Source organism: Parasteatoda tepidariorum, chromosome 6 (genome assembly GCF_043381705.1).
Source record: "Parasteatoda tepidariorum isolate YZ-2023 chromosome 6, CAS_Ptep_4.0, whole genome shotgun sequence".
Taxonomy (NCBI): domain Eukaryota; kingdom Metazoa; phylum Arthropoda; class Arachnida; order Araneae; family Theridiidae; genus Parasteatoda; species Parasteatoda tepidariorum.
Window position 1 is genome coordinate 84,383,391 of NC_092209.1, and position 15,742 is coordinate 84,399,132.

The following is a 15,742-nucleotide window of genomic DNA, read 5'->3' on the forward strand; positions in this document are numbered from 1 at the left end:
TGAATTCTTTACAAGCCAGTTTATATGCTAATGCGAACCTTTTATTTTTGAGGAAATTTGATTCCAGCTTATTCAGGAGTCGATTAAGTTATTTATTAGAAACATGGAAACACTATAAAAGAGTTTGCTATCTCCATAAAGGTTTACAGGTGAGAAGAAATAAGCAGCTCAGTAAGATTTATTTTCAACTACAAGCAAACTCCTAGTATTTTTAAAACATTTGAAACAAATTTCTTTTAATTTTAATCTTTTTCTTCCAGCTTAATAACGCAGCATGACTGAATCAGAACTTATAATCTCCAAAAATAATTTGATGAGATATTTCTCAAAAGCAGCAGATGAAAATAATAGTTTTGAATTAAAGGAAATTTTTGATGACTGCCTAAAACTTCTAAAACTAATTGAGAATACAAGTTTATCTTCTAATGATAAATCCTTACAGGTTAAGTAATGTCTATAATTCTTGGTCAATTACTTTAATTTTTTAGCCTTCTTGTAAATGCTGTTATTTTTATCTTATGAAGAATCTCCAGTTGCTGTTTTTAACAACTGATATTTTATGATTAACTTTAATGTGTGAAAAATGCAAATAAACATAACACGCATTAATAAACATAAAGTAATTGATAAGTTGTGATTTCGTCGCAATGATTTGTTATGTGTCAGTACCCGTTTTTCGAGATTTTTTTTTCTCACCTACATTGGCAATAATAATAACTTCCAAATTTTTCAACTTAATGCTGTTTTTCGAAGCTCTGTCGCCAAGAAGAATTTAAAAAAACCGTAGCTTAAGTGCCTTACACTTGAAGCAATGTGTATAATTGATTGATATAATATGATGAAGCAATGTATATAATTGATTTATAGGTATTATCTTGCCGCGGAAAATTTTCTGGGCAAGACAACTAGGGAGTACCCTGTTCTGTAGCAGAATAAGTGCCAAATATTGGCAACTTCTGGGCAGTGTCCCTCCAGAAACTGAAAAAAACATCAGAGAAAGGGAAGGGACTAACTGGGAAGATATAACTTGTAGTCACCCCCTGGCAAACATCTACATGTTTTTTTGTTTTTATTATTATTCCATTTAAAATCAATTTGGCAATTGTAATTGACTTGGCAGATCAGGATAGGGAAATATCCCCAAATAACTTAAATATTTTAGAAGTTACTAACCTCTTTTAAAAATTGCCAGTTTGACCTAGATGAAAATTATTAAATCATTGCTTTATTCTCAGTTTTTGAAACTATTTATGAGCTCTAGTGATGCAGAATCGGAGTAAGTTTTTAAATATTAAAAAAATTAGACCACAAGCGCTTTTCATTTTCACAAAACTGGCTTTTCTCAATATCAACGTTTTGGGCCATTTTCAAAATAAGCGTAGACAGCGCTGTCTTTAGATAGGCTAAACTTGACCTAACAGTCATCAGTAACAGTTGCAAACTCACAGCAGTTATAAAAATAGAATATTATTCTCAAAAATGCATAATTTAATGTTATGATGCAGCATCTTAAAAGAGACTTAATATCTTTGGTTAAGGATCGCCAGGTTGTTTTGATTTCTAGATTTTCATGCTGACTTTGAAGCAATGTGCAAAATCGTTATCCATGTTTATTTTTTAGTTTTGTTTGATTTATAGGTATTGAATTTGCCCAGACATTCATTACACTAATGTTTTTNTTCGAAGCTCTGTCGCCAAGAAGAATTAAAAAAAGCCGTAGCTTAAGTGCATTACACTTGAAGCAGTGTTTTGATTATAAATTATATTTATTATCTTGCCGGGCATTCTGGCAAGACAAATTTTCTATTTTCTGGGCAAGACAAATAACTAGGGAGTATCGTGTTCTGTAGCAGAATAAGTGCCAAATCTTGGCAACTTCTGGGCAGTGGCCCACCAGAAACTAAAAAAGACATCACAGAAAGGGACCAACTGGAAGGATATAACTTGTAGCCACCCCCAGGCAAACATCTACATGTTTTTTTTTTTTTTAAATTCCATTTAAAATCAATTTGGCAATTATAGTTGGCTTGGCAGATCAGGATAGGGAAATATCCCCAAATAACTTAAATATTTTAAAAGTTATTAACCTCTTTTGAAAATTGCCAATTTGACGATATTTACCCACCTAGATGAAAATTATTAAATCTCAGTTATTCTCTCTTTATTCTCAGTTTTTGAAACTTTTTATGAGCTCTAGTTATGCAGAATTGGAGTAAGTTTTGAAATATTAAAAAAATTAGACCACAAGCGCTTTTCATTTTCACAAAACTGTGGCTTTTCTCAATATCAACGTTTTGGGCCATTTTCAAAATAAGCGTAGACAGCGCTGGCGTTAGATAGGCTAAACTTGACCTAACAGTCATCAGTAACAGTTGCAAACTCACAGCAGTTATAAAAATAGAATATTATTCTCAAAAATGCATAATTTAATGTTATGATGCAGCATCTTAAAAGAGACTTAATATCTTTGGTTAAGGATCGCCAGGTTGTTTTGATTTCTAGATTTTCATGCTGACTTTGAAGCAATGTGCAAAATCGTTATCCATGTTTATTTTTTAGTTTTGTTTGATTTATAGGTATTGAATTTGCCCAGACATTCATTACACTAATGTTTTTTTTAAAGAGTTGAACAGATGTTTTTTCAATAATTTTCACTGCCCAAATAAATTAAAAATGCCAAATTTTTGAAGTGAGGCATAGAATCGGCTTGAAGTGATGCAAATTCGAGTGCGAAACTGTTGCTTTAATTAGAGGTGTTTTGTTTCAAAAAAAGTCTGGAAATCTGAAGTGTCTGTTGTGCATTAAGAAGTAAATTTTTTATGCGTGAAATTATTTAATGTGACTGTGAAGAGAATTCTTTTATTGCTGTGCAGTTACTGAAACAATGATTAAGGATTAGTATAATTTCAAGCTATTTTGAAATAGTGTACATGTTTTATAAGTGAATGAATCCAACGAATTTATTGTTGTATTTTTTTGCATGCCTCTTAAGCATTATTAAATAATAGTTTTGTGTTTATGTTTTTTTCTCAGATACCACTTTCCCTTTTTTTTAGCTTCTAAGCAATGTTTGCCTGATTACGGAAATTGTTACCCATTCTACAATAAATCTCATTTTTATAGTTTTTTTTTTTTTTTTTTTTTTTTGGCGGTTGTCTTTTATTTTTTCAGCCGTTTCTTTATGACTTTTCAAATTATAATATACTTAATACGATATTATTATGAAAGGCAATTTTGAACTATAAGTTATTATTTTTTTACTTGGCCAAATAATGACAAATCCATCATTAAATCATGTTGTGTTTTAGCCGCTATGCATGGTTTTTTTTTTTAAGCCATTACTCCAAGATTTATCAAATTCATATATACTTAATATGCAATTTACACATTTTAGTTATTTTTTAACTCAACAGTTTTATCCTATGCTAACGAGGATTTTTGGATCAATTTTTCAGCCATATGTAGTGTTTTTTAAAATTGTTTTGAAAAAGTTTCGGTTAAAGAAAATTTTCTTTAACCAATGTAATTTAAACAAATGTAATTAGAAGATTTAATTTAAAATTAAATGTGTAAGTAATTTATATAAAGTAAAAATAATAAAATTAGTTTTTTTTAACCGCAAAAGTCTTAAACCTATTTTGATTAAATTTTATTATGTGTTCTAAAGAAACATTCCAAACTTCAATATGCATATTTTTCCAAACATTGTATGTGATTTGCTGTACTTCCTTTTTATTAATTTTTAAGATTAATTGATATTGTTCTCATACTAAAAATAATTTTTAAATGTTTTCAATTACTATAAAAAAACATTCATTGCAAAAGCTACATTTTTTCCCCCGTGGATTTTTTCCGAAAAAGATTATAATATTTTTAAAGCATAATGTTTAGAAAAATTATTATAAAAATTAAATTTTCAGCCATTTTTATTTAGTATTTCAAATTGTATTACTTCTCAACATTATTATTATTTTTAATAAAGCATGATATTTTGAATGTGTGTGAAAATATGTACCTTAAATAAAAAAAAATTTTTATGGAAACATTAAAAATAGTTTTAATGTGCAACCTCAAAATGTATACCATTATATTGATACCACAATGTGTAACATTAAAAATAATAGTTTTAATGTGTACCTTAAATAAAAAATGGTTTATTTTTATGTAAACATGAAAAATAGTTTTAATGTGTAACCTCATCCCTTTTTAGGAAGCCATTTCTAGTTGTGTTAAATCTTTAGAAAAATGTACCAAAATAGTAAATCATCTTGATCTCTTTTCTTCCAATGAAACCATAGAAGAAGTTCAGACTTCAAGTTTAAAGTAAATTTTATTTTGAAAATATGAGATTATCTTTTATTATTATTAATTACAAATGCAATAATAATTTTGTTATGATTTGTTTTAGATATCTTATCCTTCCTGCTTGTCTTGGAAGTTTGACTCTTAGTCTTGCAACCAAAGAATTTGCAGAAAGAGTGGAAAATCTCAGAATAGCAGAAGTAATAATTATTGCTATGGATTCCATTAATTTTAAGTATACTTTTCTCTTCTTGTTTAGTAGAAGTAGTAATTTTGGCTAAGAAGGAAAAATTAAGAATCTTAACATTAATTTGGATTTAGTCAATTTAAAATTCTTACTTTTAATTATCTATTGAAAAAGATAATGTTGCTGTAAAGAGTGGTTATTTTGAAAAAATTGAATTTTAGCTTTTTCCAGCAATATCTGTTGAGTAACTGTTACTACTTTTACTTGGTAAGAATTAATTTTCTGGTTACCTTAGCAGATCATATATTACATTTTTCTTTAAATGATTTTTCAAATGTCACTGCTTCCGTATACTGCTTACAATATCTAATCTCTAGAACACAAATGCAATAACAAATCCATTAATTTCAAATATATTTTTCTCTTCTTGTTTAGTAGAAGTAGAAATTTTGACTAAAGAGGAAAAATAAGAATCTTAATGTTATTTTGGATTTAGTCAATTTAAAATTATTACTTTTAATTATCTATTGAAAAAGATAGTGTTGCTGTTAAGAGTGGTTACTGTGAAAAAAAAAATGTTTTTTAGCTTTTCTCAGCAACATCTGTTGAGTGAGTGCGCTGACCACAGTGTTGACATTAAATATCCTCGATGGATCATGGGTTAGAGTCCCCTTGCTATTATGCTAAACGTGGAAGGTTTTCGCAGTTTTCTTCTCCGTGTAACGCAAATGCCGGTTAGCTTCATCAAAAAGTCTTCCACTAAGGCAAATTTCTCCCAATGCTTGACCCAGAAGTTCCCTTGTCTTCTGGATTAGATTCAAAATTACAAAGCTACGGAGTTGAACATTAGTAGTCGTAAGCCCCAAAAAATTAGGTCGGGTGTTCAACGACGGTTATAAAAGGAAAAATAGTATAAACATAGAAATACCACCAGGAGTAGTTTTTATTGTTGCACTAATATTTTTTTCTTTCTAAATTTAGGTTTATTTTAAAGACTTTCTACTCAGATGTAAAAATTATGAGTTAAATGTGTCATCTTTAAAACAATTTAATGATGAATTGGAGAATTCTGAAGCACCAATTCAAGTAGATCCATCCACCATCCGACAAAATAAAATACAACAATATAAGTTGAAAAAGGAATTGGAAGAAAAGGAGAAGAATCTTAGTAAATATCTTGAAAGAGAAGACTGTGAGGAATACATTGTAAGTTTGTGTATTTAATGTTTTTTTTTTTTTTTTTCAATTTTTATTATAGCTGTTTATTATAGTTTCCAATAATTTAGTGATGTTTTTCTTTTAATTAATCTTTTAAATCTTTTGTTTAATTAATGTTGTTAGTCTTTTTAAGAGACATATTAAATTTACACATAGTTCTGGAAAATATTGAAGATGGAATCAATGTATAATTTTATTTTTAAATCTGTTTGCAATAATATTAACATATTTTCATTTTGTAATATGTATCTTTTTAAATGGCAGATTAAATTTACACATAGTTCTTCTGAAAAATATTGGAGTTAAAATCAATGTAAAATTTTAATACAACTTAGTTGTACAACTTAGTACAATGTACAACTTAGTACAATGTACAACTTAGTTAATTCTATTTTTTTTTTCGATAGTTTATTGTTTAAAAGTAAAGTATCTGCAATCAATGTGTAATACTTTTAGTTTCCTGAAAAGATAGCTTCACTTTTTTATAGTTCAGTTACTCAATTTGAAAATACTCATAAGTGTTAACTAGATTAGTTTGATTGTACAGGAAGTCATTTTATCCCTCCAAAAAGGACATTTCACAAAATTAAAAATTAATTAAATGAACCTTCCTCAAAATTCTAAACTTAAAAAATTATCTTCTTGAATCCTATTTTTAAAGAATGAATGATTGATTTTTTTTTCATTTTGTTTATTTCGTTATACTTATGACTCATATAGTTATTTTCATAATTGTAAAAATTAGCTTCTTTTTTGCTAATCAATGATTATAATACACTGAAGTTTGCAAAACAATTATGCAAATTTTCTTACAACCAGCAATAATTGAATTAGTATGTAAGCAAGTTGTGTAATTTGCAGTAAATAATTAAATAGATTTCAATTATATTATTATAGATTTCAATACTATTAATAAAATAGATCTTAAAATTAATTCTTTAAACTTCCTTAATTCTTTAAACTTCTTTCCTTTATTTACACATTTTAGCATTGCTTATTAGTTTTATTCATTGTTTATTATTGCGTTACAAATTTTTGTAGATAGTGTAAGGGAAAACTTTGCCTTTTATTTCATATATGAATGTAATTTTTTCGCTTGATACAAAACAACATTTTTATTTTATGCTCTTCATAGCAGGAATGGACTTTTATAAACACCTGACATCTTTTATTAATGCGTATGTTTTCAACATATGTGTGTTTATTATTATTATACTCATGGAATATAATTAAAACATATGCTTGTACTTTTCTAGAGAGAATACTATTTTGTGCTTTTGGAAAGATGGATAATGATAGCGTTAGAAGAATTAGAAAATATTAAAAGTAAAGTATTTCATACTCTAATTCCAGTTTCAATATTTTTTTCTTGAAAAATTTTACTTAGGTTTCAAATATTTTGTTTCTTCAATTTATGTGTATTTATTATTATTTTATGGTTCACACCAGCAGAAAAACTTTAGTCGCCCATAAGGAAGAACCACTTAAGTTTTTTAGTGGTCCAAAAATATAACATGTTAGACAAATGTGATAAAATTTATGCTAAATAATATACAATTTATGATGATTGTACAATGTGCCAAGGACCACCCTGAATAGCTTTTGATTCTTTAATTTGCTTTGATTGAACAGCTTTTTTTTTTTATCGAGTTTTAGAAAAGTCGTATAGTTAAAATTCAGTTTCTCAGGAACTATTCAACAGATTTCCTTCAAATTTTTTTGGATTATCATTAAATTAAATAATAAAATGTAATAAGTCTTTACTAAAATTTATTTATTGCACGAGATAATCTTTGGACAAATGAATTTTATAATTGTGTGCAAAAATTTTTCAATTTGCTCAAAAATTTCTTAGATATGGCAAAACGCAGAAAAAGTAAAATTAGCATTAAGAGGTCCAAACTTTGAATCACTCTCCTGATCAAACTATGGGGACCATATTTCCCAGATTGCAGCTATCCCCTATATTTTGGGAGTCAGAAATCCGAATCCGTTGAAAAAAAGTTAAGTTTATTCACAAAAAGTACTTTTTTGTGTCTGATTTAGCAACTTGTAATATCATTTAGACTACTTAATTAGCATATTTGAAGTTACGCCCTCAAACCATTAAAATTGAGTCCTAGAACGTAAATATCCAACTATTTGATTAAAAGTTATTCAGGGTGGTTTGTTGATTTTTTGCGCGCTGTTCATATTCAGGCACATTAAGATGCAAGGCCCCATTAAGCATTCGCCAAATTTGATAAAATCGTAAATTCGACAAAACAAATTGTGTTTTGGAAAAAGTATCGTCGGGGGATTTTTTTCTTCCTTTAAAAAATATATCTATATTCCTTTCAATCCTGAAAGTTACATCAAAATGAATTTTTTCTGAATATATTCTGTACATTCTTTTTCCAACCCTGATATTTCTAATGCAATATTATTTGAACTAACTTAATTCACATTGATTCTTTTTTGAAAGCCATGTTGCTTTTTTTTTTTTTTTTTACCTTTTATATATTTTTTTTCTGGCAGATATTGCAATGAATTTCCAGGTGGTTTATTCACTGGTATTCTTAAAAAAGAAGTATTTTTATGTGGTTTATTTGTGATTATTCCATTGTAAATGCATTTGGTCTCGCCAATCGCTTTTGTATCTACGTTGCTATAGGCTGATTGATATGATTTTTAAAATCCTTATTTCTTTCTGATATGATAATATTTCTAATCAAGCAAATATTTCAGCAAATTTTAAGTCCATACATATCATTTTGGTAACTTTTGTTTAAGACTTGAATACAATTGTTGCAATGCTTTTATGCTGGCATGAATCCTATTTATATTATTTTAATTTATATTTTCAGAGGAAAAAGATGTTTTGAAATCTATGCCAGGCAGGGGAAACTCCACTGATTTTAATAAAAGGCCACCGCAAGATATTAGGGTGAGTATTCATGTTTTTCATGCACATACACACACGTTTCAAAAACAATATCAGTAATAAACTAAAGTGTATGCAATTCATTGCTGAGAATTTTGTTCTGTTAATATGTATATTTGAACTTTCAATATACGTTTATTTATTTTAAAAAGTTTTAATATATATAATAATATCATTAATTCAATTACTTAGCCATCATTAGCAACTATTGACTTTAAATGTTTTAGCACGTTTCTCGACTTAGTGTTTTTTTAAAAATTTCAATTTGTGATTTAAAAAAAAAAACATTTTTTTGTCATATGCTTTTATCAGAGCACTGCATCATATTCTAGAATAAAGACTTATTTTGTTCTTTTATAAAAATGAGTTTATACTTTTGAACCCGAAGCAATTCAACATATCCTAGAACATGAACTGTTATCTTTAATCTAATGATTTTAATTTATTATCTTCGTTGAGCAGCCGACTCAAAAATTTTTGGTTTGGGTATACCGAGTTCGAATCCCAGCAATGGCAGGTTGATACAAATTCCATACACGGCTACAAATTTAACTCTTGGTTGATACAAATTCCACAGAGTGCTGACGTAAAATATCGTCTGTAGTAGACAGATCACGGGTCAGGGTCCCCTTGCCGTCAGTCTGTGGGAGATTTTCATAGTTTTTCCTCTCCATGTGACGCAAATGCAGGTTAGTTCCATTAAAAAGTCCTCCATGAAGGTAAATTTCTCCCAATACTTGATCCAGGAGTTCCCTTGTCTTCTGAATTGGCTTCAAAATTACATGGCTATGAAGTTGAATATCAGTAGTCGTAAACCCAAAAAATTGGATCGGCTGTTCAACGACAGATATAAAATAAAATATCAATGTTCACCTCTTGAATCTTTTTGATCTAAAAACAGGGGAATCTATAAATCATGCTTTGGGTCTCAAATTCATGAGACATTCTTTAATGGAACTAACAGGGAAATACAATAACTGTATCTGAGAAATTTAAACTATTAATATCTTCTATAGATGATAGAATGATATAGAATAGAATAGATATAGAATGATTGCAGAAGAATTCTAATCTATTTTCCATTTATTACTGCAGATATTTTGTATCATTTCTGTGGATGGTGCAAGTTTGTAGCCGTAGGTGAATTAACTAGTCATTAATGTTATATCAACTTTTAGAACTTTGATTTATGCATTATAAGTGAACTTTACTTTTACTATACTGTAAAATGATATTTTATTTTTGTCAAGATGTGGTTTTTGTCTCAGCTTATTTTTTAAAGTTTTATATAAAAAAAAATTATTTTAATAAAAATAATGTCTAATTAATTTGCAAGTTTAAAAATAAATTTTTTTCTATTTCAGCCGCTAAAACCGTTAATCATAACCAAAAATGAAATTCAAAAGAAAGTGTTTGGACTTGGTTATCCGGCCATACCTGTGATGACTATTGATGATTTTTATTATCAGAGATTTCACAATCAAATTAAAAACCGTCCGACAGGGTAAGTCACAACTTCAAATGTCTTAAAGTATAATCTTTATTAAAAAAAAGTCTGTTTCTGTTTATACTTGTCTAACAGGGTTGCCATTCCATAGGGAGAATCAAGAAAACCTGGAAAATGCAGGGAATTTTAAAATCTCCTAAAATAACAAGGAAAATGCCGGGAATTTTGATTTTTTCTTTACAAACTGGGAAAATACGGGAATTTTGGTCTTTTAAAAAATTGTGACTACTCAATGTGTAATTTATGGGATATTTAAGGATGATATTCCAACTGTACTAAACTATTTCGATTACTATGGCATTATTTAAATATGTTCAGTTGTTCCTTTTTTTCTCTTAACTTTTTCCAGCAATTAAAACTAGTTTAGTTAGTCCAATGTAGCTTACACAAGAGCGATGTAATTATGTTTCCTCTGAATATATTGTGTGTAATACGTAGGGAATATTTTTTCTCCAGATTTGAGTGGCAACCCTCTCTAAACTTTAAAAAAAATTTTACCATCCCTAAAAAGAGAAGTGATGATATGTCTCTAATAGCCAATCACTATACATTCAATGCATATCTTTTAAAACTTCTTTAATGCTTCACTTTTCCAAACCTGTCTTATCTAAGAACTTTGCTAATCGAAAATATTTTTTTCATATGTAGGGCAAACATATAGTTTTTCGTTTCTCCTTTTTTTCTTGATGACGATGAAATTTATTCCAAAATTAAGCATCTGCAAGAAGTAATAAGGATAATAATGATGAAGCGATATAATTAAAACTTAAAATTTTAAAATGTTTGTACTGATTATGAACAATTAGCAGAGTATAGACAATTAAAACAAAATCCGAAAGAAGAACAGAATCTTGAAAATTTCTAATTTATCCCTCTGATTATATTATGTGCAAACAAACTTCGTACTTTTTGATAATTTCTTCATTAAGATACAGTGATTTGTTTTGTATTGAAAGAATTTTTAGTATTGTAAGAATTTTTAGTATTAAACAAATTCTAAATGGTCAGGAGTGGTAAATTGATTTAAAGAAATTTATATCATGATCCAAGCCTTGAAAACTTGGGAAAAATTGTACCTAAATTTCTGTATTGGGCACTATTTTCTCTTTGAATAATGTAAGATTAACTGGTTTTTTGATGCAACAAAGCCACCAGTTAACATATAAGCCAGAAGTATAAGAAAATCAACTTGTTACTTTCTTTTATTTTTAATTTTTTCTCTTTTCAGTTTAAACTTTTTAGTTATTGAAAGTAGAGATTGAAAATATAACTGTTTAAATATTTCAAATTGAATGAATAGTATCAGTTTAAATTTGCTATAGCTTTTTTTTTAAATAAATTGTATTACGATACATATCTTAAGAGAAATTAAGATACAGTTTTAAATTCAAGTTTAAAATAAATGTTAAAACCTAATTTAAAAAATACTGAAGAAAAAAGGAAATAATATATCAATGCATTAACTGATTTTTTTCTCTCACAAAATTACAATTAACTCATGCAAATTTAAAAAATTTATTTAAAGAATATAATTTTATGTGACTATTTTTTGATAAGGTATCAATTATAGGTAATCAACTGAAAAATTATATTTAAAATATATCTGGATGATGTGTAATAGGTTTTCTTCCCGACTGGATGACAGTGCGGTCACTGTGGGAATTTTTCTTTAAATATTGAATCAATTCTTGCATATATTTTTAATTTACATGGTGTTTTTCATTTGCAGTAAAAGTCTATTAATTGAAATCAAACTTAAATAATGTGTTAGCCTATTAATAAAAAAATATCATTTTTACGTAGCTGCCAACTCTACTGGATTTTACCAGTTTCTCGTGATCTACTGGTTTGATAAAAATTGTCCTGGTTTTTGTACATTTTAGAAAATTCCCTAAAATTGAGAATGTTTCCTTAAAAAATCCCTATTGAAATAGAATTTTTGCTCAGATTATTTGCTTGCTTGAATATTTAAATAAATGTTCCTTATGCATAAAGAAGCGAGCCTTATTTATAAAAATCAGTTAACTATATTTGATGAATTAAATACCTATTAATATTTCAAGTTCATTTAATGTTAATCATAACTGGAAAATATAGCAATTTTTTTTTATTTTGATGACTTAATATCCCTAAAATTCCCTATGTGTAAAGTATTTAGTACAAAAAATTCATGCTATTTGGTAAAATCTACTGGATTTTTCCCTATCCATGTTGGCAGCTATGTTTTTAACATTTCACATTTTTTAGGATGTCACTGCAAGAAAAAGCTTTAAGAGGAGAAGAATTGGATAAAGATTCTGAAGAAATAGAAAAAGAAAAGCAACTGGACAAAGACGATCCAATCGCATTAATGAAAGCAAGACAATGGGATGATTGGAAGGATGGTCTGTATTGTGTTTAAAATTAAAAATGTTCAATTTAGTGATCGGATTTTTACGTACTAGTATATAATCTGAAAAGCTCAAGGATCTTTCATTAAAATGTATCCATACATGATATATTTTAATGACAACACAAAAATTTTCTCTCTGTGAATAACCACTTCTTTTTCTCATCATATTCTGATTCTTACATCTTTAAGAGGACGCCATTCTGCAGAAGAAAATTTTCGTCGCAAATTCTCCTTCATTACTAATTTAAAAGGAAAAAAATTATTAAATGATATTAAGGTAAATTTTGTTCTAAGTATCATAAATTTGGCAGCCAAATACAAGATTGCGCATTTCACAATTCTTAAACAACTAAGTAGGAGGACGCCGTACCATGGGAGAAAAATTTCATTGCAAATTCTCTTTCTCCTCCATAACTGATTTTAAAGTATAGAAAAAGTGAATTCAGACAAATCTAGAGTAAGCCATAAAGATACAAATACTGAAAAATATCAAAATGAAAATAAATTATTAGAAGATAACTTAAAATTTCAGAATGGAGAAGTTCTCTTCCAATAATTTGTTTGCATTTTGATATTTCAACATTTTTATTTCTCCAGAAATTGAAACTTCGTGACTTACTTTAAGTTTGCACTGAACTCACTTTTTCTTTCTTTTAAATTAGTAATGGAGGTGAAAGAAGATTTGCGATGAAAAGTTACTCCCAGGGTATAGTGTTCTCTTAAGAGGACACCATACTGCGAAAGAAAATTTTGATCCCAAATTCCCTTTCTCCTTCATTACTAATTTAAAAGAAAGAAAAAGTAAGTTCAGGCAAACCTAGAGTAAGTCATGAATTTTGAATTGCTGAAAAAAGTACTTCAAAATATTAAAATGCAACCAAATTATTATAAGATAACTTCTCTGTTGCATAATCCTAAGTTATCATCTCATAATTTATTTTCATTTGTATATTTTAAATTTTTCTTTTCAGCATTTGAAACTTCATGGATTACTCTAGGTTTGTCTGAATTCACTTTTTCTACATTTTAAATTAGTAATGAAGGAGAAAGAGAATTTGTGAGGAAACTTTTATTCCGCAGTATGGCGTCCTCTTAACATATGGGGGCGGATGTTATCTCAAAAATATGGTAACAATAGTTTAGTCAGGAGAGCATTCAAAATTTTTGTCTCCTTATTATTAGTTTTTAATTTAATTTTTTTTTTTTTTTGTTTCTCTATCTCAAAGAAAGATTTCGATCTCTTTTACTTGTTTATAAAAACACAATTTAGTGAGTATGACTCACTCTTTAAATTTTGGCACTTTCTCTTTTTAATGGAATGTGTTTTGATTCTATGAGGAGCACAGAAACATGCATTCTTGTTTATTCAATGACTTACAATGTTAAAAAAAAAAATTTAAGTTTTCAGTTTTATATAATCTTTAATGATACATCGTATTTATCCATTAATTTGCAAAATCACTTGTTTAAATAATGTTATTTTCATATGGGCTTAGTATACCAATGTTGTCACAGACTTATGAATGGTATCAAAAATTTGTTTAGTTATGTTTATCTAGAAGAATAGATTTTAAAAAAAATATGCATCAAATCATGTGCTTGCATTTGGTTACTTATGTTGCCTTGCATATTTTTTTTTTTTTTTTTAATTTTTGGGTTTGCATGTTTCTGAACTTTTTTTTCTTTCTGTTTTGTCATTTCAGATAATCCACGGGGAAGTGGGAATCGACATAATAAAGGCTAAGAAAAAAGTGTTCCACAAATTGAGAATATAAGAAGATTGTTCCACAAATTTGCACTTCTTCGCTTATGTTTTCAGTGTAAATAACATTTTCAAAAAAAAAATAATAATAATTCAATTCAAAAAATTTGGTTTTTTTCTTATACACTCATGTAAATATTCACTTTTTTGTCAATTATTTTATTTTGAGTTTATATTTGTCTTTCAAAAAAAAAAAATTGGGGGAAAGCTGTAGGGCTACTGAAGTTAAACTTTTTTTATGTACAGGATGCCCAAAAAGTCTGAAACCAGTCAATTGTCTGGAGAAAAGTTTATTTAATTAAAAATTCAAAATGGCATTGGTTGCATCATCTGAAAGGGAAATGTTTTCAAAAATTGCATTTTATTGTACACCATATTTGATCTTCAAACTGAGCCAAGGGTGGTAGAAAACTTCAAAATCTTAAATGAGTACCATCATTTTTTATTGCAGATGTGAATTTTCCGGCAAAAAGTATCCCAATTTGAGTAACAGGATGTTGCTTTATAATTCATAGATGGTGCTGTTATCTCAAAATATATTGGGTAAAAAAATTTTAATGAAGATGCCTCGTGTCTGATTGAAAAATTTAAATTGTGATGTTAGATGTTTTAAAAGCTATCAAATGATTGCAAATTTGACCTCCACGCCAATACAGTCTCTTTCCTTTGGAGAAAACCCAGCTTTACTTAGGTATTATTGAGTTGAAAACCTTGTACACATGTTTTCTTCAGAAATTAGACTGTTTCCATACTATTTGAACACTGTATATAATACTGTTTTACAGTATTTATTTTTTACGTGTGTATTTTGTACTTTTCTCATTCATTGATAATTTTAAGTTATTTCTACTGGCAAACCCCAACCATTTTCGAAATTGATGTGGAGTAATACTAAATAGAATTTAATTGTTTATGAAAATATAATAGGACTGACATAATTTTTGTGAATACAAATTGTAAACTTTTTATATTGTAAAAACAATGATTTATTGGAATAAAAATAATGCAGCATTTTAGTTCATTTTTTTTATTGTATTATTTTACTGTAACAATTTTAAACCGTTTAAATTGGATTTTTTTTCACCTCCTCTAATTAATTTGATTAAAATACCACACATTTCACAATACAAAACTGGAAGTTTCCGAAATCAAATAATTATATTTGATGTTTTGTTAATTTACACGCCCTCCTTTTTTATCACAAGGCTGTCTACTTTTCTACCTAAAAAAAAAACCCAAATGTGTTTTATTAAACAATAAAAAACACCTGTTTTTTTTTTGTAAATTGAAAATGAGTTGGGCAAAATGTATCCATTTTCAATATGTTTGTTAGCAATAGTGTGATTTTAATTATCATTTCACCGTTTGAAAATAACCTTAAAAAATTCTGAGTCTTAAATTATGTGAAATTGGATATAACATTGTAACAGAATTCAGAAAAATAGTCAAAT

The 15,742-nt window shown here is 27.7% G+C and overlaps 1 protein-coding gene across 1 annotated transcript; it reads left to right on the forward strand.

The window, feature by feature from the left end:
* Positions 1-156: 156 nt before the first annotated feature.
* On the forward strand, positions 157-15,307 carry LOC107455434 (immunoglobulin binding protein Tap42). Its single transcript, XM_016072997.4, has 9 exons — positions 157-442; positions 4,211-4,323; positions 4,409-4,502; positions 5,471-5,695; positions 6,964-7,033; positions 8,554-8,633; positions 9,995-10,134; positions 12,385-12,521; positions 14,233-15,307. The coding sequence occupies exons 1-9, from the start codon at positions 275-277 to the stop codon at positions 14,271-14,273; spliced, it is 1,068 nt and encodes a 355-aa protein (XP_015928483.2). The 5' UTR covers positions 157-274; the 3' UTR covers positions 14,274-15,307.
* Positions 15,308-15,742: the final 435 nt, after the last annotated feature.

Bases quoted from the DNA above. Each gene is read 5' to 3' on its own strand.
- LOC107455434 (XM_016072997.4), top strand. From the start codon at position 275: ATGACTGAATCAGAACTTATAATCTCCAAAAATAATTTGATGAGATAT. The intron at 443-4,210 runs GTTAAGTAATGT...ATCCCTTTTTAG, and splicing joins CTAATGATAAATCCTTACAG to GAAGCCATTTCTAGTTGTGT. The intron at 12,522-14,232 runs GTCTGTATTGTG...TTGTCATTTCAG, and splicing joins ATGGGATGATTGGAAGGATG to ATAATCCACGGGGAAGTGGG.